The 14353-nt window shown below is 57.0% G+C and overlaps 4 protein-coding genes across 4 annotated transcripts; 3 read left to right on the top strand and 1 right to left on the bottom strand.

Moving 5' to 3' along the window:
- Positions 1-1391: 1391 nt before the first annotated feature.
- On the top strand, positions 1392-4275 carry GGTG_12990 (hypothetical protein). Its single transcript, XM_009230892.1, has 5 exons — positions 1392-2812; positions 2879-3068; positions 3141-3479; positions 3532-3666; positions 3722-4275. The coding sequence occupies exons 1-5, from the start codon at positions 1625-1627 to the stop codon at positions 4120-4122; spliced, it is 2253 nt and encodes a 750-aa protein (XP_009229156.1). The 5' UTR covers positions 1392-1624; the 3' UTR covers positions 4123-4275.
- Positions 4276-4892: 617 nt separating this feature from the next.
- On the top strand, positions 4893-7954 carry GGTG_12991 (hypothetical protein). Its single transcript, XM_009230893.1, has 5 exons — positions 4893-5988; positions 6050-6082; positions 6140-6295; positions 6362-7430; positions 7521-7954. The coding sequence occupies exons 1-4, from the start codon at positions 5031-5033 to the stop codon at positions 7195-7197; spliced, it is 1983 nt and encodes a 660-aa protein (XP_009229157.1). The 5' UTR covers positions 4893-5030; the 3' UTR covers positions 7198-7430; positions 7521-7954.
- Positions 7955-10516: 2562 nt separating this feature from the next.
- GGTG_12992 (RING-7 protein) lies at positions 10517-13606 on the top strand. Its single transcript, XM_009230894.1, has 3 exons — positions 10517-11048; positions 11191-12161; positions 12236-13606. The coding sequence occupies exons 1-3, from the start codon at positions 10818-10820 to the stop codon at positions 12585-12587; spliced, it is 1554 nt and encodes a 517-aa protein (XP_009229158.1). The 5' UTR covers positions 10517-10817; the 3' UTR covers positions 12588-13606.
- A 363-nt stretch (positions 13607-13969) lies between these two features.
- Positions 13970-14242, bottom strand: GGTG_12993 (hypothetical protein; the record flags this gene model as incomplete). The annotated part of the gene is made up of 1 exon (XM_009230895.1): positions 13970-14242. The coding sequence occupies one exon, from the start codon at positions 14240-14242 to the stop codon at positions 13970-13972; it is 273 nt and encodes a 90-aa protein (XP_009229159.1).
- Between the last annotated feature and the right edge of the window lie 111 nt (positions 14243-14353).

Here is a 14353-nt window from a genome sequence, read left to right on the forward strand (position 1 = left end):
CTGAGGGAGGTGGTGCGTGCCCTGGCGTGCAGCCTGGCGTGCAGCGTGCCTCGCGACTGGGTCCACGATACCCTCAATCACCCAGGGTGGCATTCTGTATGGTCCTGGCTTTTCAGCTCGACTGCCAGTGTCCTTCGCCATATCTCGGACCATTTTCATCCCTTGCTCGACATCGTTGATAGTTATGGAAAAGGATCGGTTTAAGCGGCTGAAAAGGTTCCCGTCCGTGGGCCCTGCGGCCCTCCTTGCTGAGGACCCCCTTGCGGACCACCGGACATGTTGTTCCCGTTAGGGCCGCCTTGCCATTGCATGGGAGGTCCGCCGGGTCCACCAGGCTGCTACTGGGGCTGTTGTTGCTGCTGCGCCCGCTGTGCTTGTTGCTGAGCTTGCTGTTGAGCTACAAGCTGCTGCTGTTGACGTGCGGCCACCATCATCTGCTGCTACTGCGCCGGGTTTATCGCGTTGAAAGGAGGCTGCCCCGGGTGAGAGCTCGGGGGCCGTCCCATGCCGTTCATCTGAGCAGCAACCATGTTGCCATTCATCTCGTTCATGCCTTTGTTGAAGAAGTGCGGCGCATTGTTAGGGTTGATTGCCGACGAAATACATGGGGTTCGGCGACTCCGCACGTGTAAGTTCGCGCGCCATCTCGGCTTTTTCTGCATTCAACATGGAAATTTCTGAAAATCGCTCGTTTTGTTTCATTTCTGCCTCCATAATGCTTTCGAAGAGGTTGTACAGTTGTTTCGTCGGAGGATCATGCTCCTGCTTCGTCGTAGCATCGAATTTCGCTTGGTTATCGGGGGCAAGGCGCGCTACTTGTTCCGTTGTGAGGAGAGGTGTTGGACTCGGCGTTGGACTCGGCGCTGGAATGCTTTGCTGTAGTAGCGGGGCTCCTCGGGCCACCCAAGGATGATGGAGGCGGCCACTCTGCCCCGGTCCTCGCCTGCTATAAGGCCGAGGGTCAATGCAGCAAAGTCTCTTTCTCGGAAACTCTCCTTCTGCCGATAAGTCTTCCGAAATGGTGCGCTTTACCGGGGCGTTCATGGCGGGGCCTTTCGCTTTCTTATCTCTAGCGAAGCCTTGCTCCATTTCGACAAATGCAGGTAAGCTGAAAGGCCGTTCGTTTGGCGTTTAACCGAATAGTACAGGTTGTTGTACGTTTTGTGAAAGAAAGGGGAGTTGAAGGGAGCCTGATTTTGGTGGACATCCCAGTAGCGGCGGTGAGGTGGTGTTTCTTTTCGAACAGTACCTAGCTCACGTGACTATTTGTGGCTGTTGTCGCTGTTGGGCACGGTTGTGTAACACTAGGTAGTGGCTGCCTAAAAAAAAACTGCCTAGAAGTCCGCACATCAAACACCTAGTCCAAACTCGGGTTAGTTATATTTATTGGACAGTAGGGCGGGGGTCGGGTGTCCTAAAAGATGGGTAGGCTGGGCACGAACTACAGGCCCAGATATATCAGCCAGCCTGCTGGGATGAGTCCTGCCAAGGAACCCGGTCCCCTTGAGCACTTTTGAAGATTTTAAATGAATTAAGCCTGCACCACGCACCCTTGATCAAGCCCTAGTCTTAGCGTGTCGCCTCAAACCCACGAGTTGTGATTGACCTGGTCCCTCCAGCGTCAATGTCTATCTCGACTGACTACGCTTCAGGAGGGTCTGCGACACCTCCTCAGCTTAATCCTAGCGTGGGCATTCTCGGGAAGCGGCGTCAAGCAGAGCCACCGACCTTGGACCCAATCCTTCCGGCCGACCAGATCGGAGGCAATACGGTAGCTTTACGACCCGAGAAGCGTCATCGCCACAGCGGCCACCTGAACGAACAGCCGGCTATTGCGTCAGTAATCATCCACACGGTCCTATGTCCGCGTTCCGCCGACGGCCACAAGAGGCACGGTTCCCGGACCCTGTTCCTAGACCAGCCTCGTCTGTTTGGGGGGGACACCAAAGCGAGCGCCCTGCGCGGTAGACATCCTGCCAACGACGACATCGATGATTACCTTGCGGCAGATTCCACCAGCTTCGTCGTGGTCCGGAACTACGACTGCGCAAAGTTCCATAAGTCGATCCAGGACAGCTTCACGAGGTTCCCACTGCCGGTCGCCGACCATGAGGCGCCTGCGGAGGCCCAGCCCTACTTCTACTTCCTGGAGCATGATACTACGCCCGCGGAGCCTTTGGCCGAGTCCTTCCTGATCACGCCCGCCTTCGAGGACGCGATGGGCGAATTAGTGAAGCTCGAGCCGCTACCATTCGCGGAGTGGCAGGCGGCGTTAAAATCGCCGTACCTACATGCCTTCCACACTCGCCAGCGAATGCAAATCCTGACAAACGAGTGTCTTGACGAGAAAGGAGCGGCGTATGTTCTCTCGTTCCTAGCTTACACCGAGGGTTCGTTCGGGGCGCAATACTGCGCCGCCGAACACCTGTTTTCGCAGGGGCTAGTCACTCGCGAGCACTTCAACAAGCTATTCGGCCCGAACGAAGTTGTCGTGAGCATCGAGGGGGGCGAGCCAGAGGCCTTCGTCGCGACTGTGTGTCACTCCAGCTTTAGTAGCCAAGAGGTACAGCTGGACTGCTACCACTGGTCGTTCGATGGCGCTTTTCACAAGCAAGAAAAAGACCTTCGGATCTTATGGCCAGTTGAGGGCGATGGCCCAATCCGTATCACGGACCTGAGCACGTACCCGCTGAGGTATGACTCCACTGGCGAGCTAACGAAGACGCTACGGGAGCGAGGCAACATGTTCTGGTCTTGCAGACAGCGGAGGTTCCTTGGATATGCTGACCCAAAACCCTCATCCGGGCAACTGGTAAGAGAATTCGGCATGACACTGGTCCTTACCTAGGCGCAGTCCGTATGTGCTGACACTTAGCAGTCGAATCCTCGGTATATGATTGACCTAGTCACATATCAGGATTTACACAGCAATCAACAAGACCAACTGGTGGACCGTCGGGACGACCTTGGAAAGGACATGGTGGGGTTCAGTCAGCCTCCCAAGGACCCCTTCGTTCTGCTCCTGCCTTCGAAGATTCTAGGCTTTGGACTACATGACAAAAAATGGAGTAAGACCGATTCTTTCCTCACCAGGCGTAGCAACCACGTATAAACCTGTATTCCTAACATGTGGTACATAGGAACGCTGCTGGTTAAGCATCTCCATCCCATAAAGTGGAACAAGAAAGCTTTTGAACGCCTTGTCCTAGACTCGGAGAAGAAAGAGCTAATCGAGGCCATGGTTCGGGTTCACGTTTCGTCCAGCATGTCTACTGACGTCATCGAGGGCAAGGGCAACGGGCTCATCATCCTCCTCCATGGGGGGCCCGGGACGGGCAAGACTTTGACGGCCGAGAGCGTAGCAGAGCTCGCGGAGAAGCCGCTGTATCGGGTAACTTGCGGGGATGTCGGAACGGATCCCGAGAGCGTGGAGACGTACTTGGAGCGCGTGCTGAATATCGGTAGCACCTGGGGAGCTGGTAAGTGACTTCATAATGCTACCTGTCGGCGCAGCAGACTAATTTTGCGCAGTTCTTCTACTGGACGAGAGCGACGTTTTCCTCGAGGAGCGAGAGAAGACCGATCTCCAGCGGAACGCGCTCGTGTCCGTTTTCCTTCGAGCTCTCGAGTATTACGAAGGCATCCTAATCTTGACTTCCAATCGAGGTAAGACTTCCTGGAAATCATCACAAGTCCCAGTAGAGCTGACGACACCCCTCAGTCGGCATTTTCGACGAGGCATTCAAGTCCCGTGTCCAGCTAGCGCTGCACTACCCGCCGCTGGATTATAACGGCCGGCGGGAGATCTGGAATAGTCTCATCTGCCTGCTCAGACAGCAGCAGGACGGCGCGTCAACGGGACTGGCTGAGGGCGAGAGCTTCAACATCGACGAGCTACGGGACAAGCTCGACATCCTGGCCAAGGAAAACCTCAACGGGCGGCAGATCCGCAATGCCATCACTACCGCCCGACAGCTCGCCCGCTTCCGGGAAAAGCCCCTTGGGTACGCGCACCTGAGTCAGACAATCCGAATCGCGAACGAATTCGAGGCCTATGTTGAGAAAACACATGGGCATAATGCGGGGGAATACGCGCGTGGGTCGGGTGTGCGGCTGGAGTAGCTGGCGTGAGGCGGGATCGACTTCTCCCGTAGGGCGCTTGTTTTGTGACTTTTTTTTGGGCAATCCCTGTCATGGTCGGAGTTGCGGTTTTGTTTTTGCTTTAGATAGGAACGAGCGGAGCATGGAGCGTAATAGCAAATTTTTTGTTTCCAGTCCTCGGGAGGTTGTGATGGCTCTGTAAGTGCCGCTTGACGAAGCACCCCCACTCGGCCAAGAACTCCTCTCTGGAATAAAAGTTCGTGGAGAAGGCCGGAATGCAGACATGCCTTGATTCCGGCTGTCGTTCTCAAGCCATTCTACACCGTGAAGTAAGGCATTGACCATCACCAGCACAGATTTCAATCCTGTCCTGTCAATTGCTGCAATGCAGTAGTACCCCTCAGCAAAATCCTTGAAAGCAGCGCTGTCTGTGGAAACGTGGAACACACGGACAGGCACGAAGGCATCCTGGGAATGCACTGGTATGATCTAGTAATTACCTCCAGCCCTGACGGGATTGAGGCCACCTCGATGGGCGCCACTTCTAGGGGGGATCGCCCAATGCTCCTTACGAGCCATTTCACACTGCTAAGTTGCAAGATTGGGCGCCAATATCGACTCGGGTCAATCTTCTGGTCTTGTCACCAGGAGTTGATCTCGGCAGGCTCAAACGTCGTCTCTGTCGGTCTAGCGGGGCCAATACGGGAGATGGAAAAGGCCCACAAATACATGGCGACTTTGCACGCCTGGACGCACTGGCTTACGTCACTCAATTTTGGTATCGTGGGAAGTGCACTGGGCTCAGGCCCAGACAATTGTCGAGGCGGTTGGGTTGAAAGACAGTCTGCTCGGGCCGCGTGGTCAAACTCAATCGCCAGCTTTGTACCCCCTGTCGTGCTATCAACCAGGACCCGAACCCGACCAAAACAATGACTCGCCCAGCTGGCCGTGGCGATTTCGAGATAGCCATCATCTGCGCCCTCACAATAGAGGCCGATGCCGCAGAGGCTCTCTTCGACCGCCACTGGGGCGACGAAGGTCCTCCTTACGATAAAGCCCCCGGCGACCCCAACGCCTACTCCACCGGGTACATTGGCCGCCACAACGTCGTGCTAGCCCACATGCCCGGCATAGGGAAGGCCAATGCTGCGCTCGTGGCGAGCAATTGCCGAAACAGCTTCCCCAACATCAAACTCGCTCTTGTCGTTGGCGTCTGCGGCGCAGCGCCGTTTGCGCCCAGCAACAATGACGAGATTGTGCTCGGCGATGTCATCATAAGCGACGGCGTCATCCAATACGATCTCGGACGACGGCTTCCCGAGGGCTTTGTGCGCAAGGACACTCTGCTTGATTCTCTAGGGAGGCCCAACGCAGAGATCCGTGCGCTTGTTGTGAAGTTGAAGGGTATCCGCGGCCAAGCGACGCTTAAAAGAAAAATGGCCAGCTATATGGAAGAACTCCAGAAACAGCCCGAGGTGAAAGCGGAGTATCCAGGCCTCCAGCACGACCGGCTTTTTGAAGCCACATACCGCCACGTCGGCGATGGGATGATCTGTGAAGACTGTTGCTGTAGCGGTCGGTTAGTGTCCCGCTCTCGTCTCGCTCAGGGCATACCGCAACCTGCTGTCCACTTCGGCTTGATCGCGACTGGCGATATGGTGATGAAATCTGGGGAAGAACGTGATGAGATCGTACGACGGGAGGGAGCCATTGGTTTTGAGATGGAGGGAGCCGGGGTGTGGGACAGCTTCCCATGCGTGGTGATCAAGGGCGTTTGCGACTACGCGGACAGCCATAAGACGAAGGTATGGCAGCGGTACGCAGCAGCAACGGCAGCAGCATGCATGAAGTCTTTTTTGGACTATTGGGTACCTTCGGTGACGATCGGTGAGTGGAAGCGCCATCTCCGCAACGGTTGGAAGGGATTTGCTGATCCCTTTTGGAGCAGGTCGAGTCCAGGAGCATCCCACCGGCCCTTGGCGTATGTATCTGGCCTTCCACTCAAAATCCAACGAATGAAAGCTTATACGGTTTGTAGTTCTCATTCCACTCCCAAGACACGACGCAGGTGTCGGCCGGGGCGCCATGCCCGTGGGCACTCTACAGGCAATGGCCCCGCTCGTCGGTTTGGGCGGCATGGGCGGATTTAGAGTCGCTTTCCCGAACGAAGGAACGATCTTCGGGGCTGCGAACTGTAGGACGAGTCTTTTTTGACCCCATGTTCCAAGGCCGTGGCCTAGCTGACTACCTACTGCGCCAGGCGGCTCGACTAGGCTTAAGGAAGTCCATCTTGATGCCAGAGACATGATGCCTCGCATCGCCGACACGCATTTCGACAAAATCCTCGACATCATGAGGCCAAAAAGATCACCTGAAAACGCACTCCAGAAACACAAGTCGATCGCCAGGCGCTCCTCTCCCTGGAGGAGCCAGAACCGGGACACCCTCGAGCTTTTGCGGCGCGTCGGGCAGTGGGCTTCCGCACCCAAGTCGTCGTTGCTGGTCCTGCAGACGCAGCCGCGAGCCCACGCCCGGGTCAAGGAGATGGCCATCGAGCTGATCGGATTTCTGCGGCCGCAGTCCCCGAAGGTCATCTGGTACCTATCTGGCACGAGCATCGAGGATAAGTGCGCTTCCGCGGTCGAGGTCCTGCGTAGCCTGATATTCCAGTCCTTGAAGCTGGTGCCGGAGCTCGTCGCCTCGGAGCTGGGCAGCTTCTCCACGACCAAGCTGCGTGCGGCGCATTCCGAGAACGAGTGGCTCGATTTGCTGTGCAGCATCCTGCAGCATTTGAATTCCTGCTTTATCATCATTGAAGCAGAGGATGTTTTCAGAAACGGGGGGTCGGTGCAACTCATGGGACTGTTACAGAGGATTGCTGACCGCTTCCGAGACTCGGGGGCTGCGATCAAGCTCCTGGTCGTCAGCTACAATCACACCTGGCCGAGCCCAGATGAGTCAAGGTTAGAAGACATGCCAACGGTACTTGTCGTCAACCGAGAAGCCCCTGTCCCTCCACGGCTTCGAAGACCTGGGGCACGTTCTGTGTTCCACGGGGCTGCCTGGGGCCGTACCCTGAGCCGGAAAACAACATAATTGCCGGCAATATGTCCGCGGTCATAGCGGGCCCAGGCCGTTGCAAGACGCACTCAGACTAACCTGTCACAGGCAACGCCTGGCAAAGAGACAATGGCTGCGGTGTGCCGCAGGTCGTCGAGGCTTAAAGCTACAAATAGGAGATAGAAGGTAGCGGAAGGGCAGCCAAAGGTCGCGCGAGGCGACTCGGAAGAAGAAGAAAACGGACCGCCGGGATATTCGGGGATCTAGCGGTATGGAGTGACACGCGATTCTTACAAGCCTACCATCTTCGGCCGCCCCAACCAGCCAGCTCACTCTCATTCCCGCTGACTCCCATCCAGGGAATGACAGTTGATCCTTCCCAAAGGGTTGTGGACTCCCTACAGCTGACGGCGGAACGTCGAGCTGGCCTTTATAGGCGACTGCGAGCCGTATCGAGCTTCAGTTCTTCTATGATGGCGCCTGCGAGATGGAGTGTCGGCATCAGTCCTAAACTACACGGCGTGTGGTGGTCGGGCAGAGCTGCGCCGCAGTCTTCTCGGCTCTTCACCTGCCGCTTTAAATGCACAGACGGGGACATGATACAGTGGCTTTTCTTTAGGCAGAGCGGTGTGTCCACTTGACATGCACCGGCCTGGTGGCGAGGTATGTTTTACGCGATGGTGATCGTCGTTTCGGTTTATATTGGGGTAGAAACATCAACTTTACTCTAGAACAGGAATTCCATTCCCTTGTGTCCTTCTTCTTCCTCTTCAGCCGCCTCGGCCTCGCGCCCCCTACTATGATGGGCACTTGTGGTAGCAACCCCGTTACCAGTCTCACTGTTCTTTCCAATATCGTTCTGGAGAGAAGACACAACCCCAACACGTATCTACTCGGCGGGATCTCTTCCCCCTCAAGAGCCCGGCTAGTCATATCAAACGCAAAGTGGGCGGGATGGGCTCTGATCATCTCGGGTCCTGGTGCGGGGCCGAAGCACATCGGCAGTGCTTACTCGCGCCCTTCGGAGAATAAGAAAACGATCGACGCTCGCGTTCCTTGGAACTCATCACTGGACGGTTTCCTTTGGCGCGCGGGAGGGGGCCGCCTTTCATTTCCCCCAGAATCTGGATCGGCGGCCAAGACGCCGTGCCTGCAGCCTTGATTGACGCCCTAAATCTCCGAGCTTTGGCTCACGCGTGTTTCTGATGGAGTCAGTCATCTTTGTCGGGACCATGGTCCGCATAAAGGGAGAAGGTCTGCTACTCGCAGCGCTGTCTTTTTGGCAACGTCGCGGCGCAGGAAAATCAAGAAGTCTAAGCCCTGTATTGTCAGCGAGCAGGGCCATTTTTTCCCCTCAAATTTGTCGTCTTTTTCGACCTTGAGCCTTGCCATCACACTGGGCCTCCCACCAACGAGCCTTGTCGCACGGACGCCCGGCAGAACATGGACAGGGCTGGGTTTCCCACCATCAGTGGCGCCCCTGAGGCTAGGGTGTGGATAGGGTGTGAACAGGGGTCACGGCGGACCTCTGACGTGGTGTGTTACGCACAGCCCTCGGTGCCCTTGCGCGACCGTTTCAGCGCATGGGCCCCCCCCTTGGGTGCTTGTGGCGTCCTGTCTGTCGCGTGTCGGTGCTTCTCCGCTGCCCTAGCCAGAGCCAGAGCTAAAGGCGCCGCCCCGGAACCGGGACGGTCGCGAGATGTCTCTGTATTATTCGAGAATGGCAGCGAGTCTAACAACGCGAGACCTTTTGACAGGTGCCACACAGACTCAATTTGTCTAGACTGTGGCGCTCTGTGCCTGAGAGGTCTGCACATGACACGCGTCAGTCTCTGGCCGCCATTCGCTGCTCCTCGACAGGTGCTGTTTTTCCTTCTTCCCTTTGTCTCTGCTTGGCGCCTGACCAAACGGCTCGCTCGCTTTTCGCCTGTGCGGGCGACGTTTGGCATCTGAGACCTGTCCTGCGCTGGGCCGCCAAGCCCCAAATCGCGGTGCAGGTCGCTTTAAGCATGCCCGAGTCCTTTTGTCCCTGTGGAGGCTCTGCTCGGCTTTTGCTCTCCTCTCGCACATGTCCGAGGAAGCACAAGCCACAACAGTCCTTTGCGTGCCCATGAATATCAAGCTCGGGCCAACAGCCAAGCCGGTCCACTGCCAAAACAAGTTCAACAGGCTGCCATTCGGACGAGTTCGAGTTCGAATTCGGCCCTGGGCGCCGGGTCGGTCTTGTGTGTCTGCTGCAAGGCACTGAAGCTTACGAATAAGGTGCTTGTCGGCATCAGACGACTGCGGGTGCACACTAACACCAACATTTTGCTTGATGCGGGCAGGCTGTCCTACAGTATGGGCGTGCTACGAATCACAACGGCCATGTTGTGTTGGTGCTGCCGTTGGGTATTGGCATCACATTCGTCACTGTAATTGACGTCTGTGTGTTTGTTCTGGTCTTCTGTGGACCGACGACAGGACTCTCGGTCGCAAACCGCGATTTGGAACGCCTGCCAAGGCCAACCCAAGCCCTGGTGCAGGGGTTGTCTGCAACAGTGGCTTCCCGCAGCGCCGGCAGTGTGTGCGGAGGGGCGGGCCCGCATTAACCAAGAAGAGGCGCTAAAACAGGTTTGACGTCTCAGAAGGTGCGCCTCGCAGCCATCAATGCGGCTCACAATTGTCTCAGAACTTTCCCATCAACCACGCTTCTTGCTTTTTGTCCCTTTTCACTTTGTCTCTAGCCTCTGACCTCGGCTTCTGGTGAAGACGACGACATGCCAGCGCGGTTTCCTCGACCGTTGCCGCTAAGCTGGACCGACCCAAATGGAGCGCCGGCAAGACTCAACGCCAAATCGCCAAATCGCCAATTCATCAGCTAAAAGCGCAGCAAATGCTGTGCAGGCAAGCGGGATCCGATTGACGTGCGCCGACTGCCCGATTCGGTGACCCACCAGCGCCTCGCACCAGTCCCGTTTGGGTCATCGATCCCTTGCATCCCTGCATCGCCCCTGCCGGCTCTCCCGTCGTTGCTGTTGCATCCTCAACTGGATCCTCCGCTGGCCTGACTCTGACCCCCTCTCCCACTTCCCGAGATCTCCAGGTCTAGTGTCTGTGGCTGCTCCTTCTGTTCAGCAGCACTCAGCTAAACTTCGCTCTTGCTTTTTTCCCTTCGCAACAAACACATTTTGGGCTGGCAACCACCATCAATCGCCCTCTCACCGTCCCCCCTGGCCCAGGCGCGCAGAGCATGCCGAGGAGCCTTGCATGCACTTGTTGCCCGTCTCGAAACCGCCCCAGCAGATCCTCCCTGCCCGCCCCTCCCGGATTGGGATAATGTGACCTTTTTGGGGGAGTCTTAGCACCTAAGGCGAAAAAACGAAAGAAAAAAAAACGAAAAAAAAAAAAAAAAAAACAATCCGACCCCAACCTGACCCCTGCCGCTCCTCCCTCGCACGACTCTCTTCCCTCACTACCTCTTATCCCGCCCACCCACACCCATCCTTCTCGTTTCTTGTTTTCTCCACACACCTTTTCACGCCTATCACCACCGAGCGCATTACGAACTGGCTCAGCTCCGAGAGCAGAGAGCCGCGAGGGCGAGCGAGCGAGCGAGAGAGAGCAGAGAGTCGAGCCCGCCGTGACGACGTCGACCGTCGCCGGTAACAGACAAGATGGCCTCGCTATGGTCTAGACGACTATGGCCCGCCTTAATAGCCGCGGCCGCCGTCTCGGCCCAGCAGCCGCAACTGCAGACATTTCCGCTCCACAACGTGCCGACATACCAGAAGGAGTCGGCCATGACGCTGCAGATCTCGGCTCCCAGCGGCGGACTGTCTCTGACGTATGATATCGTGCCGTTCACCATGAATGCCGGCCTGGATCGCAGCGAAACCGAACGAGGGGTGAGACGAGCCAACCAATCCCGGGACGGACCTGTCGGGGTGTTTGCGACGGCGGCCGGTAGCGCTGCAGTGGACGAGCCTTTGGGCGGCTCGCTGCTTCGCCAGTGTCTCCTTTGCTGACCACCGGCCGACTTTGTGACAGGCAATCCACATACATGGCCCCATCGTGGTCGCAACCGAAACGACGTACAACGACATCTCGAACCCGTCTTTGGCATACCTGAACTGCGACCGCCGGAACGGCTCGTCCATCACGTCCCAGATGATGCTCAACAAGCTCATGGAGAAACAGCCCGTCGCGATCCTGCTCTATAGCACCCAGAGCAACTGCTGCGGCCTGAGCGGGCTCAACGGCACCATGCCGTACGAGTCCATATTCACCATGACCGACGTGGGCGAGGCCATCGAGACGCTCAACATGACCAACTCGGGGAACGGCTGGGTCCAGGCCACCATCGTGGGGAACGCGACGAACCCCGGCCCGGACGTACTTGCCAGCGGAAGCGGCAATAACTCTGCCGTCGCAATGAGCATCCTCTACAGCATCACGGGCCTCATCACCCTGCTGTTCCTCGTAATCATCGGGACCGGTGCTGTGCGCGCCCACCGATATCCAGAGCGGTACGGCCCCAGAGCTGGGTATGGTGGCAGGCCGAGCCAGAGTAGGGCCAAGGGGATCGCGCGCGCCGTGCTGGACACACTGCCCATCGTCAAATTCGGTGCCCCGGCGGAGCCGAAACCCGACCCGGCCCTCGAGTTGGAGAGCGCCGAGCAGCAGAGGAAACGCAAGAACGAGACGGGGAACACGATGCAGGTGCACCATCTCTCGACCATCCCCGAGGACGCCGAGGCCGTGCCGTCGGGCAACAACAGCGCAACCAGGGAATCTCGTTTGCCTGCTGGCGATGTGGCCGCTGCCGCTGCCACTTTGGAGATACCCGCGACGATAGCCGAGGCGGCAGAGCCGGTTGGCGAGGAGCACCTCGGCTGCTCCATCTGCACCGACGACTTTTTGGTTGGAGAGGACGTGCGGGTACTGCCGTGTGATCACAAGTTCCACCCCCCGTGCATCGACCCATGGCTGATCAATGTCTCGGGAACATGCCCTCTATGGTAAGTCTTGTGCTCTACAGCCTTCCGAGATTCTTGTGGACGCCTGCTTACCGTTTCTTAACTTTCGCCGACAGTCGACTTGATCTGCAGCCGCACAACGACGAGACGAGCCCCGACGGCGGACAACTATCTCCACCCCTAGGACCCGACCCCGAGACGACGGTATCCCCACGGCAAACTCGGCGGAGCTCGAGGCTGTTCGACCTGGCCAGGCTACGGCATGCTTCGGTCGAAGAGCGCATCGAGGGGCTGAGGCAGTACCGACACGAGTCGCGCGTTGCTGGTGGCGATGCCAACGAAGAGGATGAGCGCAGCAGCACGTCACGCCTGACGCAACGCCTCCGTGAGAAATTCCGAGTGCGGACACGGGCCCAGTCCCCTCCGCAGGCGGAGAGGACACCGCAGGACGCTAGCGCGACGCCTTGATGTTTTCTTCTCGACACGACGTGGAACACGTCCCCGTCATGCGAGCACAGCGTCCCTGCATTCCACGAACTGTTAGTGATACCCCTGGACGGGTTTTCTTTTTCGACCTACGGAGCGGGCGATATAACCGTCGACCATAAATGAGCTAAAGAAAGGCCACGATGAAGATTAATGCGACCTTCTCTTTCTCCCATTTCATCGCCGATACACCGTTGGGCCAGGACGAGGATTTGCGGCCACACAATGTGGGATCGCCTCGCGCCGTCGACCTTATCCGGGTCACACGGCACAATGTGGGCTCGCGCAGCTGACTCACTGTCTTTTCGTTCTGTTTTATACCTTGCCCATGGCCCCCAGGACAGAAAGCATTGCGTGGCGTTTCTTGATTCATAAAAAGATCATTATACACTTGTTATCTACCTGTGTTAATACTTCAACTTCAGTCGGGTTGCCACGCCGCGCGAGGCCGGCCACTGTCTTTTCCGATTCTCCGTTATCTTTTTCTGCGTTTCTCTCAGCTCTCCTGCCGAACAGACTTCTCCTTTCCTTTTCTGTCTCTATTCCTATTTATCCGGGGGATATTTAGATAGGTCTATTTTTTGTCATCTCTTTTTACCAACCTAGGGGAGGGGTGACGACGGCGGTATCGGGGAGTATGGGGGCGTTGGGGTTGGGTCAGGTTGGACCCGGGCCGTTTCACATGGAGATGGCGCACAGGAGTTAGCGGACCACGGCGTGACGGACAGGAAAGTGGACAGCACATTGGCCATGACATGGCCGCAAGGAACAGACGGGGTGTCGGCCGTGAGCGAATCGAGGACGGAGCCGAAAGTAAGAGAGTTGGCGGAGTGGACAGAGGCGACCTATGCTCAAGACGCGACGTAGATTTAGAAGGAAGAAGGCAGCTTCGGGCCGACTACTCGCCTAATCGACAAGTATTGCGCCAAATGTTTGGAATAATGCCATGCACTTTGTGATGATGGCGAAGCTGGACCTTCAAGTTCTTTTTATTTTGATTCCTAGTCCAGCCCTATTTCTCATTCCAGTCCTATTCCAATCCTATTCCACTCGAATCCCATTTTATTCCAGTCTTATCCTTATTTTAGTTTTTATTCCTGTTCGTATTCGTATGTATTCTCAAAAGAGGCTACCCGTAAATAGTTATACGCGAAGGCGTTGTCTAGGTACCTAGACACGGAGATACCCGAGCAGATCTGGCAGGACACAGATCGAAGCTAGTCGCGGCTCTTGCCAAAACCTCTCTTTAGTACATATGTTGGGTAGGTACCTAGGTATATATATCCGGATAGATGCTGCCAGTTCTTTTTCCAACAAGGTATTGGAGTGTTCTCACCCAAACCCACACCTACCTTGATCAACTCTCACGGCGCCGGGCGTGGCCCTGTACGAACAGCTATCACCCTGGGTCGACGATGGGGACTCTTGACAGCGGCAACAGCATCACCGCTAGGCTCCCCTCCCCCACACACCAGCTGGGGATCCCGGGCCAGCCGTTCGCGGGGTTCATGGCCAGCCTGGTGCTTGTCCGTCGTCTCCATCACCGCGCTGATGGCGCACGTCGTGCGGCCGTGGCGGCGCCTTGCCGCGCGTGGCCTGGCTGCCGCTCGCCCGTCTACACGGGCGGCACCTGCCATATCAGGCTCGAGAGGGACGCCGTGATAGCGCTCATCGCGTACGACGTCGCCGCCAACGACTATCTCGCCACACTGTTCCTGATACACTTGACGGATGAGCGAGCCCCCCCC

This window comes from Gaeumannomyces tritici, assembly GCF_000145635.1.
Source record: "Gaeumannomyces tritici R3-111a-1 unplaced genomic scaffold supercont2.10, whole genome shotgun sequence".
Taxonomy (NCBI): Eukaryota; Fungi; Ascomycota; class Sordariomycetes; order Magnaporthales; family Magnaporthaceae; genus Gaeumannomyces; species Gaeumannomyces tritici.